General features: G+C 34.4%; 1 protein-coding gene and 2 non-coding genes across 3 annotated transcripts; all 3 read left to right on the plus strand.

Moving 5' to 3' along the window:
• Positions 1–3,155: 3,155 nt before the first annotated feature.
• TRNAN-GUU (transfer RNA asparagine (anticodon GUU)) lies at positions 3,156–3,229 on the plus strand. Its single transcript has one exon. It is a non-coding gene; the product is annotated as a tRNA-Asn (tRNA).
• Positions 3,230–3,576: 347 nt separating this feature from the next.
• Positions 3,577–3,650, plus strand: TRNAN-GUU (transfer RNA asparagine (anticodon GUU)). The gene has a single exon. It is a non-coding gene; the product is annotated as a tRNA-Asn (tRNA).
• A 1,147-nt stretch (positions 3,651–4,797) lies between these two features.
• Positions 4,798–13,782, plus strand: LOC141653086 (tryptophan aminotransferase-related protein 2-like). The gene is made up of 5 exons (XM_074460728.1): positions 4,798–5,534; positions 10,384–10,687; positions 12,253–12,533; positions 12,735–13,039; positions 13,331–13,782. Exons 1-5 carry the CDS (start codon positions 5,284–5,286, stop codon positions 13,513–13,515), a joined length of 1,326 nt encoding a protein of 441 aa, XP_074316829.1. The 5' UTR covers positions 4,798–5,283; the 3' UTR covers positions 13,516–13,782.
• Positions 13,783–13,815: the final 33 nt, after the last annotated feature.

Below are 13,815 nucleotides of genomic sequence, written 5' to 3' on the forward strand. Positions count from 1 at the left end.
CATCATATCCAACTATTGTATTGTTTTTGAGCATTATAATAAAAATTTTGAGTATTATTTTCAAAATTATGAGTTTAACTATAAAATCTTTGAGTTCATTAACTTAAAGATTGAGTTCAAAAAATTACAATAAAACTCAAAAATATAACTTATAAGTTTAGTTAAATTTGAGTTTTGACGGAAAAAAATTTAAATCTAACTTATAAACTTTAATAAGCTTATAAAAAAAATACGTATAGGCTCTTTAAAAACACGTATAGGCTCAAAAACAAATAAAGTTCAATATAATAAACTCGGAAAAAATACACACATACTTAAGAACAAATAAAGTCTTAAGTTACTACATCTGTATATTCCTTTTTTAGCAAAGAATATATTTCACATGTTAGTTCTTGTTTAGCAAAGAATATATTTCACATGTTAGTTCTTGTAGCCCAAAATCTCATTGAAGACGGCACGTATCCGTCACTTTGGAGTGACCGATACCATTTTCTCTCACAAATGACCCAAATAGAGGAGAGAGGGAAGCACATGGGGGTGCCTCCACCTTGTCCCCATATTCATTTTGTGAGTGGCATTACCCGTCACTTGTTCCGACCCGTCTTCAGCAAGACTAAATGTTCTTGTAATAGTTGTTTGAAACTTCAACGCATTGGTGTTTCATTTTCCCATGCCTTTAGTGCCTCATGTGCAATTACAGTAAAATCTAATCAAAACATTAGTTAGTCTTGTTGAAGACGGGTCGGAGTAAGTGACGGGTAATGCCACTTACAAAACGGATAGGGGGACAAGGTGGGGGCACCCCATGTACTTCCCTCTCTCCTCTATTTAGGTCATTTGTGAGAGGAAATGGTATCCATCACTCCAAAGTGACGGATACGTGCCGTCTTCAATGAGATTTTGTGTCAAAACATATGTGGGTCAGTTCGAATTCTAGGGCTCATCTAAGACCGTTCAAATGACTAATCTTGCTTTCCGTCTCTTTCTCAAACAACCCTTATAGCACGCTTGAAATACTCTCTTATGGTTATGATCCCCCAAACACACTCTATTATTTAAGGCATGTGCTTTTTCACATACGAATTTTACTCTTTTATATGCGCATTTTACAAAACATGAAAATGGTTAAAAGATTAAAATCAACATAATATAGAGAATCAAACATTAAAGCCCTTTGCCATTTAATGTGAAAAAATTGAAGTCTATACATGGAGGCATTGTGCTGCTACTATTTAATCATGCATGAAATCCTTCATCAAGAAAAAGTATCATAATTTTCTCACACAAATTCTCACTTTAGACGGTGTACAATGAGACAGATTGATTTTCTCAAAGTATCCTCCTGAAAAATTGAAAGTCATTTCAGAACTATGTAAACTACTGATTATTAATTTATGGGTTAATGCATATATAGGACGATACGGGTCTCTCACTCACCACCAGAAACTTGATTTCGGAGGTATTATAAAAGGACTACTTACAATTCCTACTATATATAGATTTTTTGAGGTGTAGTAAAGAATTACATTGAATTAAGACATTTAATTTGGCAATGAATTATTGAATTACTACGTGGTTGTCTTCTTCTAGTATCTAGTGTAATACTCCCTCCTATCCACCCTTTTTTTCCCCTTTGAAGTGGGCACGGAGATTAAGGGTGGGGAGTATAATATTGGTAAAAATATGAGTGGGGTTTGGTAATTGGAGAGAGGTATGAATAATAGTGATTAAATATTAATAAAGGAGATGGATGGGGTTTGGTTATTGGAGAGAGGTAGGGATAATTAGAATTAAATATTAATAAAGTATATAGTGGGGTTTGATGAGTGAAAAGAGGTAAGAGTATAATATTAATAAAAACTTTCTCAAAAAGGAAAGGGGAAGAAAACCTGAATAATCCGTTTTAGGAAATAGGGAAGAAAAGAGTGGATAGGAGGGAGTAGATTAGAAGGTGAGGAGACTTCTACTGAATAAGAGGTAAGCTAAACGTTTTTAGGTGGTTATTGCTAAGAAGTCACTGAAATGGCGAACGGTTAAGTAGGTTGTTGCATTGATTGGCTAGTGACATGTGGCAAGTAATGAAGAGATGACGTGTCACTTCAAAAGAGGCTCAAGACGTCTTTTTTTGTTATTATATAGATCGGGTCAAACGTTTAAATGTTATCAAGTAAAATGCCTAAGAAAGATCAAAGGACTATTATATTTAGAGGAATTTTTAGAGGGAGGCTTCAAGCAGTTAGCCTCCCTTAGGGCAAATCTTGGTGTGTCGCAATCTCAATCGCTAGTCGTTATTCATGAATTAGTGTAGATTTCGCGTCAATGTGCGGTACATATACACCTTTTAATTTTTATTGTAATACTTATAAATTTTAAATTTATATCTCATAATTTTTTGTAAAAAAAATTAATCGAAAAAATAATTAAGAGACTTGAGTAATTATATGAAATGTGTCTTTTATGAATTTTTTTAAAAAAATTATTTTAATAATATAGTTTTATACCAATTTTGTTTTATTTTTTGCTAAAAGATTATATTTTTATGTTTAATGATGAGAAGATTATTCTAAATAAAAAAATAGTTTAATAAATGAAACTCTAATTTGTTTTCATATATAGAGAAACATTTTGGAGGAAAAACTTTAGAGAAGTTTTATTCTCTTTGTATATAGAGGGATTCATGGAACTTGCTTGTGATCTGGGCCCGTCTACATTTTTTTATTCTCTTGTTTTCAAACTAGTTTAGATCCCGCGCAATGAATGCGCGGTATTTATAGAGTTTTATTTTTAGAAAAAAAAAATTAACTATAAAACTAATTTAAAAAATTGAGTAATGTCATAAAATGTGTATATTTTTAAACAAAATTAATTAAATTGTTTATGAATTTTTTATTAGCAAATCTTTTTAGGTACGATTTAGCATAGAAAGAACGAATTTTTTATCACAAAAATCTTAGAGACAAATTTTAAATAAAGGATTATATCAAAATAGGAAAGTAAATAAGAGATTTTATCAAAATAAGAAAAGTGCTTTAGGCGGGAAAACTTGAAGCTTTTCCTATTCTTTTAGTATATAGGGGATGCTTGTGATTGAGTCGTCTACAATGAGACTAACTGATAAAAAAAAAAAATACAATGAGAGAAGATTACCAACAACAATCGGAATAGCTTAGTTGGTTAGAGCGTGTGGCTGTTAACCACATGGTCGGAGGTTCAAGTCCTCCTTCTAGTGTTTTTACTTGCTTGTGATTTGGGCCGTCTACAATTAGACTAATTGACAAAAAAAAATATAGCGTTTTTACTTGCTTGTGATCTGGGCCGTCTATAATTAGACTAATTGACAAAAAAAAAATATACAATGAGATTGAAGCCCTCCTAGCGTTTTTTTATTTTCTTATTTTCAAATTCCTGGAACTTGCTTGTGATTTGGGCCGGTCTACAATGAGACTAATTGATTAAAAAATCCATTTTTTAATTTTCTTATCTTCAAATTAGCGGAACTTGCTCGTGATCTGGGCTCGTCTACAATGAGACTAATTGATAAAAAAATACAATGAGAGAAGACTATTATCAACAATAGCTGGAATAGCTCAGTTGGTTAGAGCGTGTGGCTGTTAACCACAAGGTCGGAGGTTCAAGCCCTCCTTCTAGCGTTTTTTTATTCTCTTATTTTCAAATTCACGGAACTTGCCTGTGATCTGGGCCGTCTACAATGAGACTAATTGATAAAAAAAAACATTTTTTTCTTCTTATTTTCAGACTAGTATAGATCTCGGGCATAATGCGCGGTATTACATTTTATTTATTATTTATATATTTTAAATTGACGCGTCATTAATTCCATATTTCACCCTTTTTATTTTAATGTGAAAAAAAGTGGAAAACTTATTAAGAAAATTGAGTGAAGTCATGATATGTGTATTTTCGTGATTTGTTTTACCACAAAACTAATGATTTTAATGTATAATTTTTCTCAAATAATTTTGATGAATTTTTTGCTAGTAATTTATAATTTTTAGATTTATATCACTTTTTTGTTTTACCCATAATTTATGAGCCATTCAAGCACTAGGTAATGTTGTTGTTGTATATCAGTTTTGTTTTAATTTAGTTATACGAATGTAATTTAAAGTTTAGAGAAAATTATAGTGAATAATTTACTAAAATATAATCTTATTTAAGCAAATTTCTTTTGGAGGGAAATTTTTTGAGAAGTTTTATTTCTTAGTATATAGGAGATTGAGTATAGTACCAAAAAAAAAATTATAGGAGATGGAGTATGCCAAACCAACTCTTTAGGTTGATACAATAGGACATGGACGGTGTGGCTTGGCCTCGTACCATCCCATTTTATGCTTTTTAGTTAGTTTTATTTGTAGTTCGTTTTGTTCTGGGTTATTCCCGCTTCTAGTTTACCAAAAAAACAAAACAAATCTGTTTTTTTTTGTTATGATCATTTGTTTACCTATTATATTTTGAGATGTTTCAGTCAATTGTTTACCATTTTACTTTAAAAATGTCTTTGATAGATAATTTGATCTTCCACCATCAATTTGGTCAATGTGTCATACCATGAATTGATGAATGATTCTCTCCTTTTTTTTCTTGGTATTCAAAAACAAAGGAAAACAAACGAACAGGACGCAACCACAAATGTAGTATATACTCTGATATACTCGTACTTTTTTCTTAACTCAGATATCGTAAAATAAATATAACCGTCTTAAATAGGAATTGATATCGAATTTACGTTGCCTAGTAGTCCAGTATATATATACACACTACCCAGTTCCCACTCCCAAGCTCTTCTCGAGCAAAGTCTACCAGTCTACTTGCCCTTCTTTTCATTTCATTTTACTAATTCCCTCATTTTATATCTTTTTCTAAATCCTTTTTAACAGAAAATCACATCATATATTCATATATCTATGTGATTTCTTTTGATCAAATTGATTGAGATTCTACTTCAACAGCTAATTCCCAATTTTTTTTTTCATAACAGCTGTAAATTAAAACTCCACATTTCGCACGCTTCTTCTAACTATTTCACTTCTTAATTGCTTAATCGTAATCGAGATTCCACTAAACAAAATCCCAAAAAAACAAAAAAGAAACCAAAATTTCTCACTTTTTTTCTTCAAGCATTGCATTAAAATCTCAAAAAAGTTGAGTTTTTATCATCTGGGTATTGCTTAAAACACTCAAATTGTGGTTTTTACAATTTGGGTATTGCAAAAAAAGCATAAAGTTTCAATCTTTATACCAAAAATATTGAGATTAATTATAATGGGGAAGGGTTTGGAGGGATGGTCAGTGAAGCATTTATTAATGGTGTCAGTAGCTTTGAATGTATGGTTAGTGTTAAAGTTAAAAGAATGCAATTTTGGAACAGAGAAAATCTTTCATGGATTTTGTGCAGATGAAAAACAATTAAAAGATGTGGCTTTTTCTTCATCATCAATGATTGTTGCAGATGATACTTATTCAAATTATGATCAAGTTGATGCTGATTTGGATAGAGTTATTAACCTTGATCAGTGAGTTTCTCTCCTTGTTTTTATGTTTTATTAATACGCCTGATCAATTCTTTACGTTTGTTTTTCGCACAAAGACCATTGTGTTGCATAGGAACATGTATAGATTTTAAGTAAAGAAATGACCGGGACAGAATGCGTAGTAGTGTACTATAAGGCTGCCTAAATGTTGCATGTATAGATTTTAAGTAAGTGCCATGGTAGAAATGTAGAATATGTTCGGACCTATTTGCGATTTTAACATATGATTTTGTTGTGTAAGATACAAAGGTTAATTAACTACTCTCTCGGTATCAATATCAATCATTTGTTTGCCTATAATTAAAATACTGGTATAAAGAATAAAAAAAAGGCAAATAAATGAATGAGACGTTGCGGAGTTGCTTTTTATGGCATTGGGGAATATTGTTTAATACTATGAGAGTATGAGTAGAGTAGTGAAGTGGAGTTCCTCATTCTTATTTATTTGCTATATTGGTAGTTTTATTTGCATGGGTGGAAAATTACTGTATGATGTTGATTGTGTATTTATATCAAGAGAAACAATGAGGGGAAAAAGACAGAATTATCAATTACTCTATCAAATTTGAAGGGGATTTTTGACATTTAATAGGATACTCCTTTCCGCACAATCATTTGTCTACCTTTGGTCAAAATTCTCCTCAAAAGAAGAAGAAGAAAAGGTAAAGAAATGAGTGAGACGGAGGAAGTACTATCGTAGCACATAGATCCATACAATGAGGATTTGGAATCCGGGGACTGATTTAGGATTTTTGATTGATTAGTCACTATCTTAGGACGTCAATGAATAATCTTGTGAAGAGAAACCTCTATTTGATATTCATTTTGTTTTATTTGTATGTCGTCACAAAGCCACCCTATAGCACTGGGAGGCATTCGCTACCCCAAACTTGAAATCGTAGACTATATAGAAGTCTTATTATTACCGCAAATTCTTATTTGTGACGGAGGTATCCGTCACAAACAAGAGACGGGTACCATATTCTCTCACACAAAACCCATTAAGGTGAGAGACAAAGCACATGGGGTGGGTGCCCACCTTGTCCCTCTACCCATTTCCACTCACATGTCAAAAGATCCGGACCGTCCGTTAAAGACTTATTGTATTATTACAACAAAAAATAACGAGATTGCAATTCGATATCTAAGTTCTAAATCCTAGCTTCATGAAAAATTTCACTTGGAAAACCCGAAAAAATATCTTCTTCTTGGTAGTCACATATCTCATTCTTTGATTTCGACCATTGTGCAACACGAGTTTCCAAGGTTGGAGGGTATGCATGTCTCTTGGTTTTCTGGGTGGATATATTATTTATTAGTGATAACTGATAAAGTTGTTTAGTGCATTTCTGAAGTCTTAAGACCGTTGAAAGCGTGAAACGGATCCAAAAACATATACAGTATAGAGCACCAATAAATGCTCATTAGTTAACCGGGTATATGACTTGTTTTAGATCCGTTTGAATAAGAAGTCGTATTTTTCCAACTGTTCCTTGATTTGCCTGTTACTCTCTTACAGTTTAGACCTCATTTTATATGGAGTACAGTAGAAACCTACTATATTAAATGCTTGGAATATGCCATATTATAGGAGTATTGAGAATTGACATAGTAGTTGATTTTTGAAATTAGACTAGACATCATTAATCCTAGGAAATGGTCTCTTTCAAATGAATACCAACTTCTTGTGTAATCGGATTCTTAATTAAACTTTCATTTAAGTTTTACCTAATTAAACATCATATCGAAAAGTATAAACTCTATGCTTACCTATTATTTTTACCTAATTTTATGGTAGGACTGGGAATATGCAGTGTATCTTATTTTTTTTTTGTCCATTATTAATGGAATCTGATACTATATCTGCCATGTTCATTTTTAAAATGTTATGATTGAATGTAAATATTCCTTTCAAGTAGGTTAAGTGAACTTTTAAAGTGCATAACACATATACTTACTCCGTCCCAAATCATTTGTTGAACGTTAAGCAAAAGATTAAGTCGTGAAACTTAAGCTTAGTGAGTGTCAGCAATAGGTCAAAAAACCCCACTTCTGATTATGATTAGTGGGGCGGAGTTGCTAGTCAAAACCATGATGTAGTCACTAATTAATGAGATTAGTATCAAATCACGATTAGTGCGATGGTGGGAACGTGGTTGACCTTCCTTAATCTTTCATTATACTTGTCTTTTTGTTTAAGTATAATTAAAGAAGGTCCACTCACATAATGATTAATGAATACACCTTACTGACCTTAATGCACTTACCTTTCCTTGACGCAAAAAATCTTCGGATAGTCTGCCCCGCCTCATTAAATTATCGAAAAACTTATATGAAACGGTTTCAAATGTGATACTGAAACATTAACCTTGAAATTAAACGAGGAATACATATAAGAAAGGGGACATATATACTTAAGGGAGCATAAAACAAGAAAACTTGTAGTAATGGGATTAATTTGTCAAATTCCAAGAATAAGCAATGTGTTGAATTACGTTTTCCTAGTGCTTTTTGTTCCTGCATGCCAGTATGGACAGAGACAACTCTTTGTTTGAGGATCACATTTCCCATGGTACATGTTAGTCTCTTTAGGCCTTAATTCCTTCATTTTCCCCTTATATTTGATTCCTAAGGTGTTTCTCACTTTTTCTTTCTCTCTATGTTACTTCGGTTCGCTGCAAATGTCGGATACAACACGGTGTCATGTCGGATACAGTTGTTTTCCGGAAAGTTTTCAGTTTTTTTGGTATAAAATGCGGTGTCAGCCAAAGTAAAGTGTCGGAGTAATGTAACTTTCTATCTCTGAAACATGGTTCAATGGGTGCATTGGGGTTGAGTTGATGTGGCCCATCTGACCAACACAACCCACCAGACCATCATGATTGTGTCAGTGTCTCAGTGATGTATATCCCAGCATTGGACCTCAAACTCCTCAAAACTCCATTTGATAATAATCTTATTTTTGTTGAAAACCCCATCTTGCCCTCATACCATGTATCCCTATCTCGCGTGCAAATATGACGTTTTTTTCTGTGAAAAACCTCAAAAGGCCGTTATTGGATTTGAACCGATGACTTACGCTGTGTAGACGAGTTGATGTAACTTGTGTTATTGTTGAAGGCAAAACATACTCAACTTGCCATTGGCCAACCCATCCACCCTATTACATTTTGGGTCAACTCCTAATAACTTAAGCTTTTTTTGCTAGTTTCTAAAAGTACACCTATAGACTTCTGTAGTGGTAAAATGCATGAACTTGCCCTTTTGCTAGTTTAGAGAAGTTCACCAAATTAACATTTTCCTGTTGCTGCCCCTTGGAAAAATGTAAAGACTAAAGTATGCCGCTGACTTAAGTTTGCGGACTACATCCATCACTTTTTTTTGGTGACGAACCTAGCAAATTTGCTTACGATATTCCTTTGAAACATTATTCTAAGTCGTTATTATATTAAAATTGTGCTCCCTTTGTTCCAATCATTTGTTTACCTTTGATTAAAATACGCCCCACAAAGAATAAAAACGTTAAACAAATGATTGTCAGTTTGGGACGGAGGGAGTAGCTTTTAACTTTTTTAAACACTAAAATTAGACTAAATGTACCATTTTATTTCGGTTTTGCTGCGTCCCGGGACCTCATTTAGTAATAGATGAATCTGCTAGTGCTTGCTCATGTAACTTGGTTCTTTTCCACTAAGTTAGAGTATGGTTTTATTGGTCTGTTCTTAATTCTTAAAGGACACAAAACGTAAGATTAAATCTTTTAATAGATGATTTTGCATAAGTGTATTATGGACATTACATATCATAAGTATATGAACTATGAAGTCAAGTTGGTGATAAAAGATCAGGCTTATAATGGACAACATGTCACTATATTCATAGGCCATATGAGCTGAATTTTAACCAAGCATGTGGCAATACTTTCATTTGGCATCTACTCAATCATTGAATGAAATACTTAGGTGACCCACCTCTCACTCCCTCTCCATACCCTCCTCCATCCATGGAATTTATGGTATCAAAAAGTATACTTCAATCCTTTTCTTGCTATAGTATATTCATTCTTCTTTTTTTCAATTATTTTTTCTCTTTTTTTAGCAACGGAAATTTTAATGCATAGTTGAAGTTTCAAAGGACGGGGGTTAGGACGCTAATGGGACTAGAATTTCGATAACATACATTTTTCCTCCTAAGTTGGTTGTTATTTTCTTTTAGAGCAAACTTCTAGTCTTGCAGTGACTCTAGTGAGTCTTGTATGCGACAGTTATATGAATATAACCAAGTTATTAAACCCGATTATTAGATGAAGAATGCAACTTTGATGGTTGTATATATGTTTACAACCGTCTCATTTAGATTTTGCATTTGTATAAAAGTCGGACAAACTTCTAAATATATGAATTGGAATCCATTCAGATTAATTAATATCTGTGTACATCCTAAGATATTTTTATAAGGTAAAAAAGCTACAATTACTAGTTCTAAACTGGTTTGAGCCTAAAGTGTTTTTAGACTATACAATCTTTCAACTCTTGCCTAAGGTTTAGGATTTTGTCGAGTTTTTAAGAATACCATGATATTGAAAATCTCGAACGCTGCTATAATTCTTACAGTAAAAGTATAGCATGTGATCATAAGTCAGACCTTCGATAATTGATTCCTACCTTTGCTTTAGTAAGAAAATACTAGTGCTTGAATCTTTGCATATCTGGCCATCATGAGTAGCTTCAAAAACTAATATTCCTTAAATTCAGGTTTAAGACTGGTCAGACATAATGCATTTTAATATTGTTTTAAGTCAACCATGATGAGCTGACAGAGAATTTTACAGTGGCGATCCGACAATGTACGAGAGGTATTGGCAGAAGGCAGGAAACAAGAACACAGTTGTGATCCCAGGATGGCAATCTATGAGTTATTTTTCTGATGTTAGCAACCTTTGCTGGTTTCTGGAACCGACATTTGCAAAGGAGGTTGTAAGATTGCACGATGTTGTCGGGAACGCTGTCACGGAGGGACGACATATTGTTGTTGGAACTGGCTCGACACAGCTGTTCCAGGCTGCTCTCTATGCGCTCTCGCTGGATCAAACTTCTTTTCCTGTAAGCGTGGTGTCTGCTACTCCGTACTATTCGGTGAGTCAACTCTCATGTGCTCTGATTCTTTTCATAGTGTTTATGAAGTACTCTGCTCTATTTATCTAGATTGAAAAAAATTCTGAAACCTGTATCACTATGTACAAGATACGTGGCGAGAATGCTTTTTCCTTTTATAGGAGTTTACATTTTTTTTATCTTCAGCTCATATACTTCAGAAATCTTGAAAATTTAGGTGAGTGTTTCGAAATGTAGGAAACTGATCCTATATTTAAATAACCGAGGGAGTGTTTATTTTATTGAAAACTGTTGTGGGAGGCAGGGAGTCTTGTTCCATTGTCTGATGCTTGTGATAGTGTCTAGAGGTATATTATTTTATTCGGTTGATGAATGTACAGTTTTATGGCATAGCACATGCTGTTGGAAGCTCTATTGATTACATAATTGAGCTAATTAACATCTTAAGACGAGATTTTCCTTCACCGTAAAAAAGGGTTGGGATGGGTTTGCAGAGCGGTTGTATTTTGACAGCTCTACGGTCTACCTATAAGGCAACAAGATAGAGTTTTGGATGACCGCCTTACAGTAAAATGTGGCGACCTTTAAGAAATTAAGAGTAAATTTTCAACTCGGAACCTCATAAGGTCATCGAGTGCCCGTCCTATTGTAGGATTAGCTTTCCCGAGTTACTTTAATATTTGCCTCTTGAGTGGGGTAGGTAGATTTGCTGATATAACCTGCTTTTTTAGCTCATGGGAAAAAGCAAAACTGTGATTCCATCTCTTAGAACTTTGTAGTCCATGTGGTTGAAGCAACATAGATCAACTTTAACTTTTGGGAAAGGCAACTTTTGTTGTGTGATCATGAGCATCACTAGTTTAGAAGTCTTTAATAGCAGAAAAGGCCCTGTTAAGGTATACTAATGATGGAATTGCGTATCACAAGACATTCTTAATTACGTGACTGGATATTGTTAAGTACTTGTCTCTTTTCTTTCCACCTCCGTCTCCCCTTTGCTTTTGTCGGTGCATGTTGATGTCTACTCAAGTTGTGCCAATACCCCTCTCTTTATGCCATCTCACGATTGTCTCAGACTCTCAGTTTCTAGGAATCGGTCATCATTGTTTAGTACTTTAGTCTCGGTTCTTGCATCATAAATGGAACTGATATTGCCTCAAAATGTGTCCGTGACAAACTTCTAAACTGTTGCAATTTGGTGTCATGACACAGATTCAATGCCATGACTGTGACTTCTCTTTTTCTTTGAGTATGCGTGTCATGAATACAATAGGTTGTTTCGGATAGACCCAAGATGAAAATTGCTCCATCGAGAACTGCATCAAATGACTGTTACGCGAGTCCCAAACTATTCAAAAATTTGTATTAGTTGAAAACATTTCATTTAAGCAAGAACTAGTAAAATTCTCGGAACTAGTAAAAATCTTGAAATAGCGGTAGTTTGACATGGGATATTTTAGATTTTTAGCTGAGTACGAGTTACATGTTCAGAAAATTCGAGTACCATAAATCATAACGCCTAAGAGTTTATATGTGAATACCAAGGCCTTCCTAATTGTGTGCGTTTTTAAACTTTGTGTTTACAGTTTTACCGCCAGGTGATTGAGTATCTGAAGTCCGGGCTCTACAAATGGGCTGGTGATACTGCCTATTTCAACGAAGATGGTCCTTATATTGAGCTAATTACTTCCCCCAACAACCCGGATGGTTTCATGAGACAACCTATTGTCAACCGAAGTGGAGGGATGTTAATTCATGACTTTGCCTACTATTGGCCACAATATATTCCGATTACTGCCCCTGCTGACCATGACATTATGCTGTTCACCGTCTCTAAAACCACTGGCCATGCTGGAATGCGCATTGGGTAAGTTTATGTCTTACACAAACAGTACTTTGTAAAACCGTCTTACACCAATGTTAATGCAAAATCATTTGTTTTTTTTTAATACACATTTCTAAATGTTTTCTTATTTGAGTGATTTACGTTTTATGGTCGTAAGATGGGAGACCTGCTGTTTGTGCACCAACATTGTGTTTCTTATGTCTTATGTATAACATATTACAGTTGGGCTCTCGTGAAGGATCAGCAAATCGCTAAAAGAATGACGAAATTCATCGAGCTAAGTAGCATTGGAGTGTCTAAAGATTCACAGCTCCGAGCAGCAAAGCTTTTGCAGGCTGTCTCGGATAGCAGTGAGGATGCTTGCGACTTTAAAGAGAGAGAAGACTTTTTCGAGATCAGTTATCATCTTATTGCAGATAGATGGAAACAGTTAAGGGAAGCAGTCAACCAAAGCAAGATGTTCAGTACCCCTGAGTTCCCTTTTGCTTTCTGCAAGTACTCAAATCGAACTTTTAGGACTCAACCAGGTAATTTTTTCTTTTTCAGTTAAATTTATGTACTGTTCTTGCTTGAGTCTGTCTCATTGAATGAGAAAGTTCGAAGTTATCCTTCCCGGCTTTAAGATTACCCGTGTTACTGTCGGCGTGTCAGACACGGCTATTTGGGGTGAATTTTCCTGTTTTGTGGTCTAAATTGAAGTGTCGAAGTGTCGTGTCGTGTCGGACACCGACACGTGTATGACACACGACACGGCAGTTAAGTGAAGTGTCGGAGTAACATAGACGCCGACTAATATAGTTACATGCTCTCTTTTTCAGCCTTTGCATGGTTAAAGTGTGAAGGGGAGGTGGAGGATTGTGAAAGCTTCCTTCGAAAACACAAAATTCTTACAAGAGGCGGGAAGCATTTCGGGATGAGCCCTCAATATGTGAGGATAAGCATGCTAGACAGGGAGTCAAATTTTAATCTTTTCATAAAGAGGCTATCGACAATGCATCCATAAAACTACATCAGACTTTCTCAGATGACAGTCCCGTGTGCATAATAGCATGATCCAGCCTTCAGTAAGCTCGCTGTTACGTTTTCTACATCTGTGTCGAGTTTTATGATCATACGTAAGCTACTAGTGGTGTTATATTTCTGTAGGGATGAATTAGGATGCATAATGTAGTAGCAGTAGTAATAGTAGATGTAGGTTGCAGAATGTATTGGATTGGGATTTGCAGTTTCTTCTATTGCAGCTAAGAGGAAGTTATCCGGTTCATATGCATAACTGATTTCCTGTTTAATGCTACTAGCATAG

The sequence above is a fragment of the Silene latifolia genome, chromosome 4 (genome assembly GCF_048544455.1).
Source record: "Silene latifolia isolate original U9 population chromosome 4, ASM4854445v1, whole genome shotgun sequence".
NCBI classification, from domain to species: domain Eukaryota; kingdom Viridiplantae; phylum Streptophyta; class Magnoliopsida; order Caryophyllales; family Caryophyllaceae; genus Silene; species Silene latifolia.

What these genes read in the sequence shown, in the direction of transcription:
- LOC141653086 (XM_074460728.1), top strand. Translation starts at nt 5,284, where the DNA reads ATGGGGAAGGGTTTGGAGGGATGGTCAGTGAAGCATTTATTAATGGTG. An exon ending in AGAGTTATTAACCTTGATCA is followed by an intron (nt 5,535 to 10,383) that starts GTGAGTTTCTCT and finishes AGAATTTTACAG; the next exon opens with TGGCGATCCGACAATGTACG. An exon ending in AACTTTTAGGACTCAACCAG is followed by an intron (nt 13,040 to 13,330) that starts GTAATTTTTTCT and finishes TCTCTTTTTCAG; the next exon opens with CCTTTGCATGGTTAAAGTGT.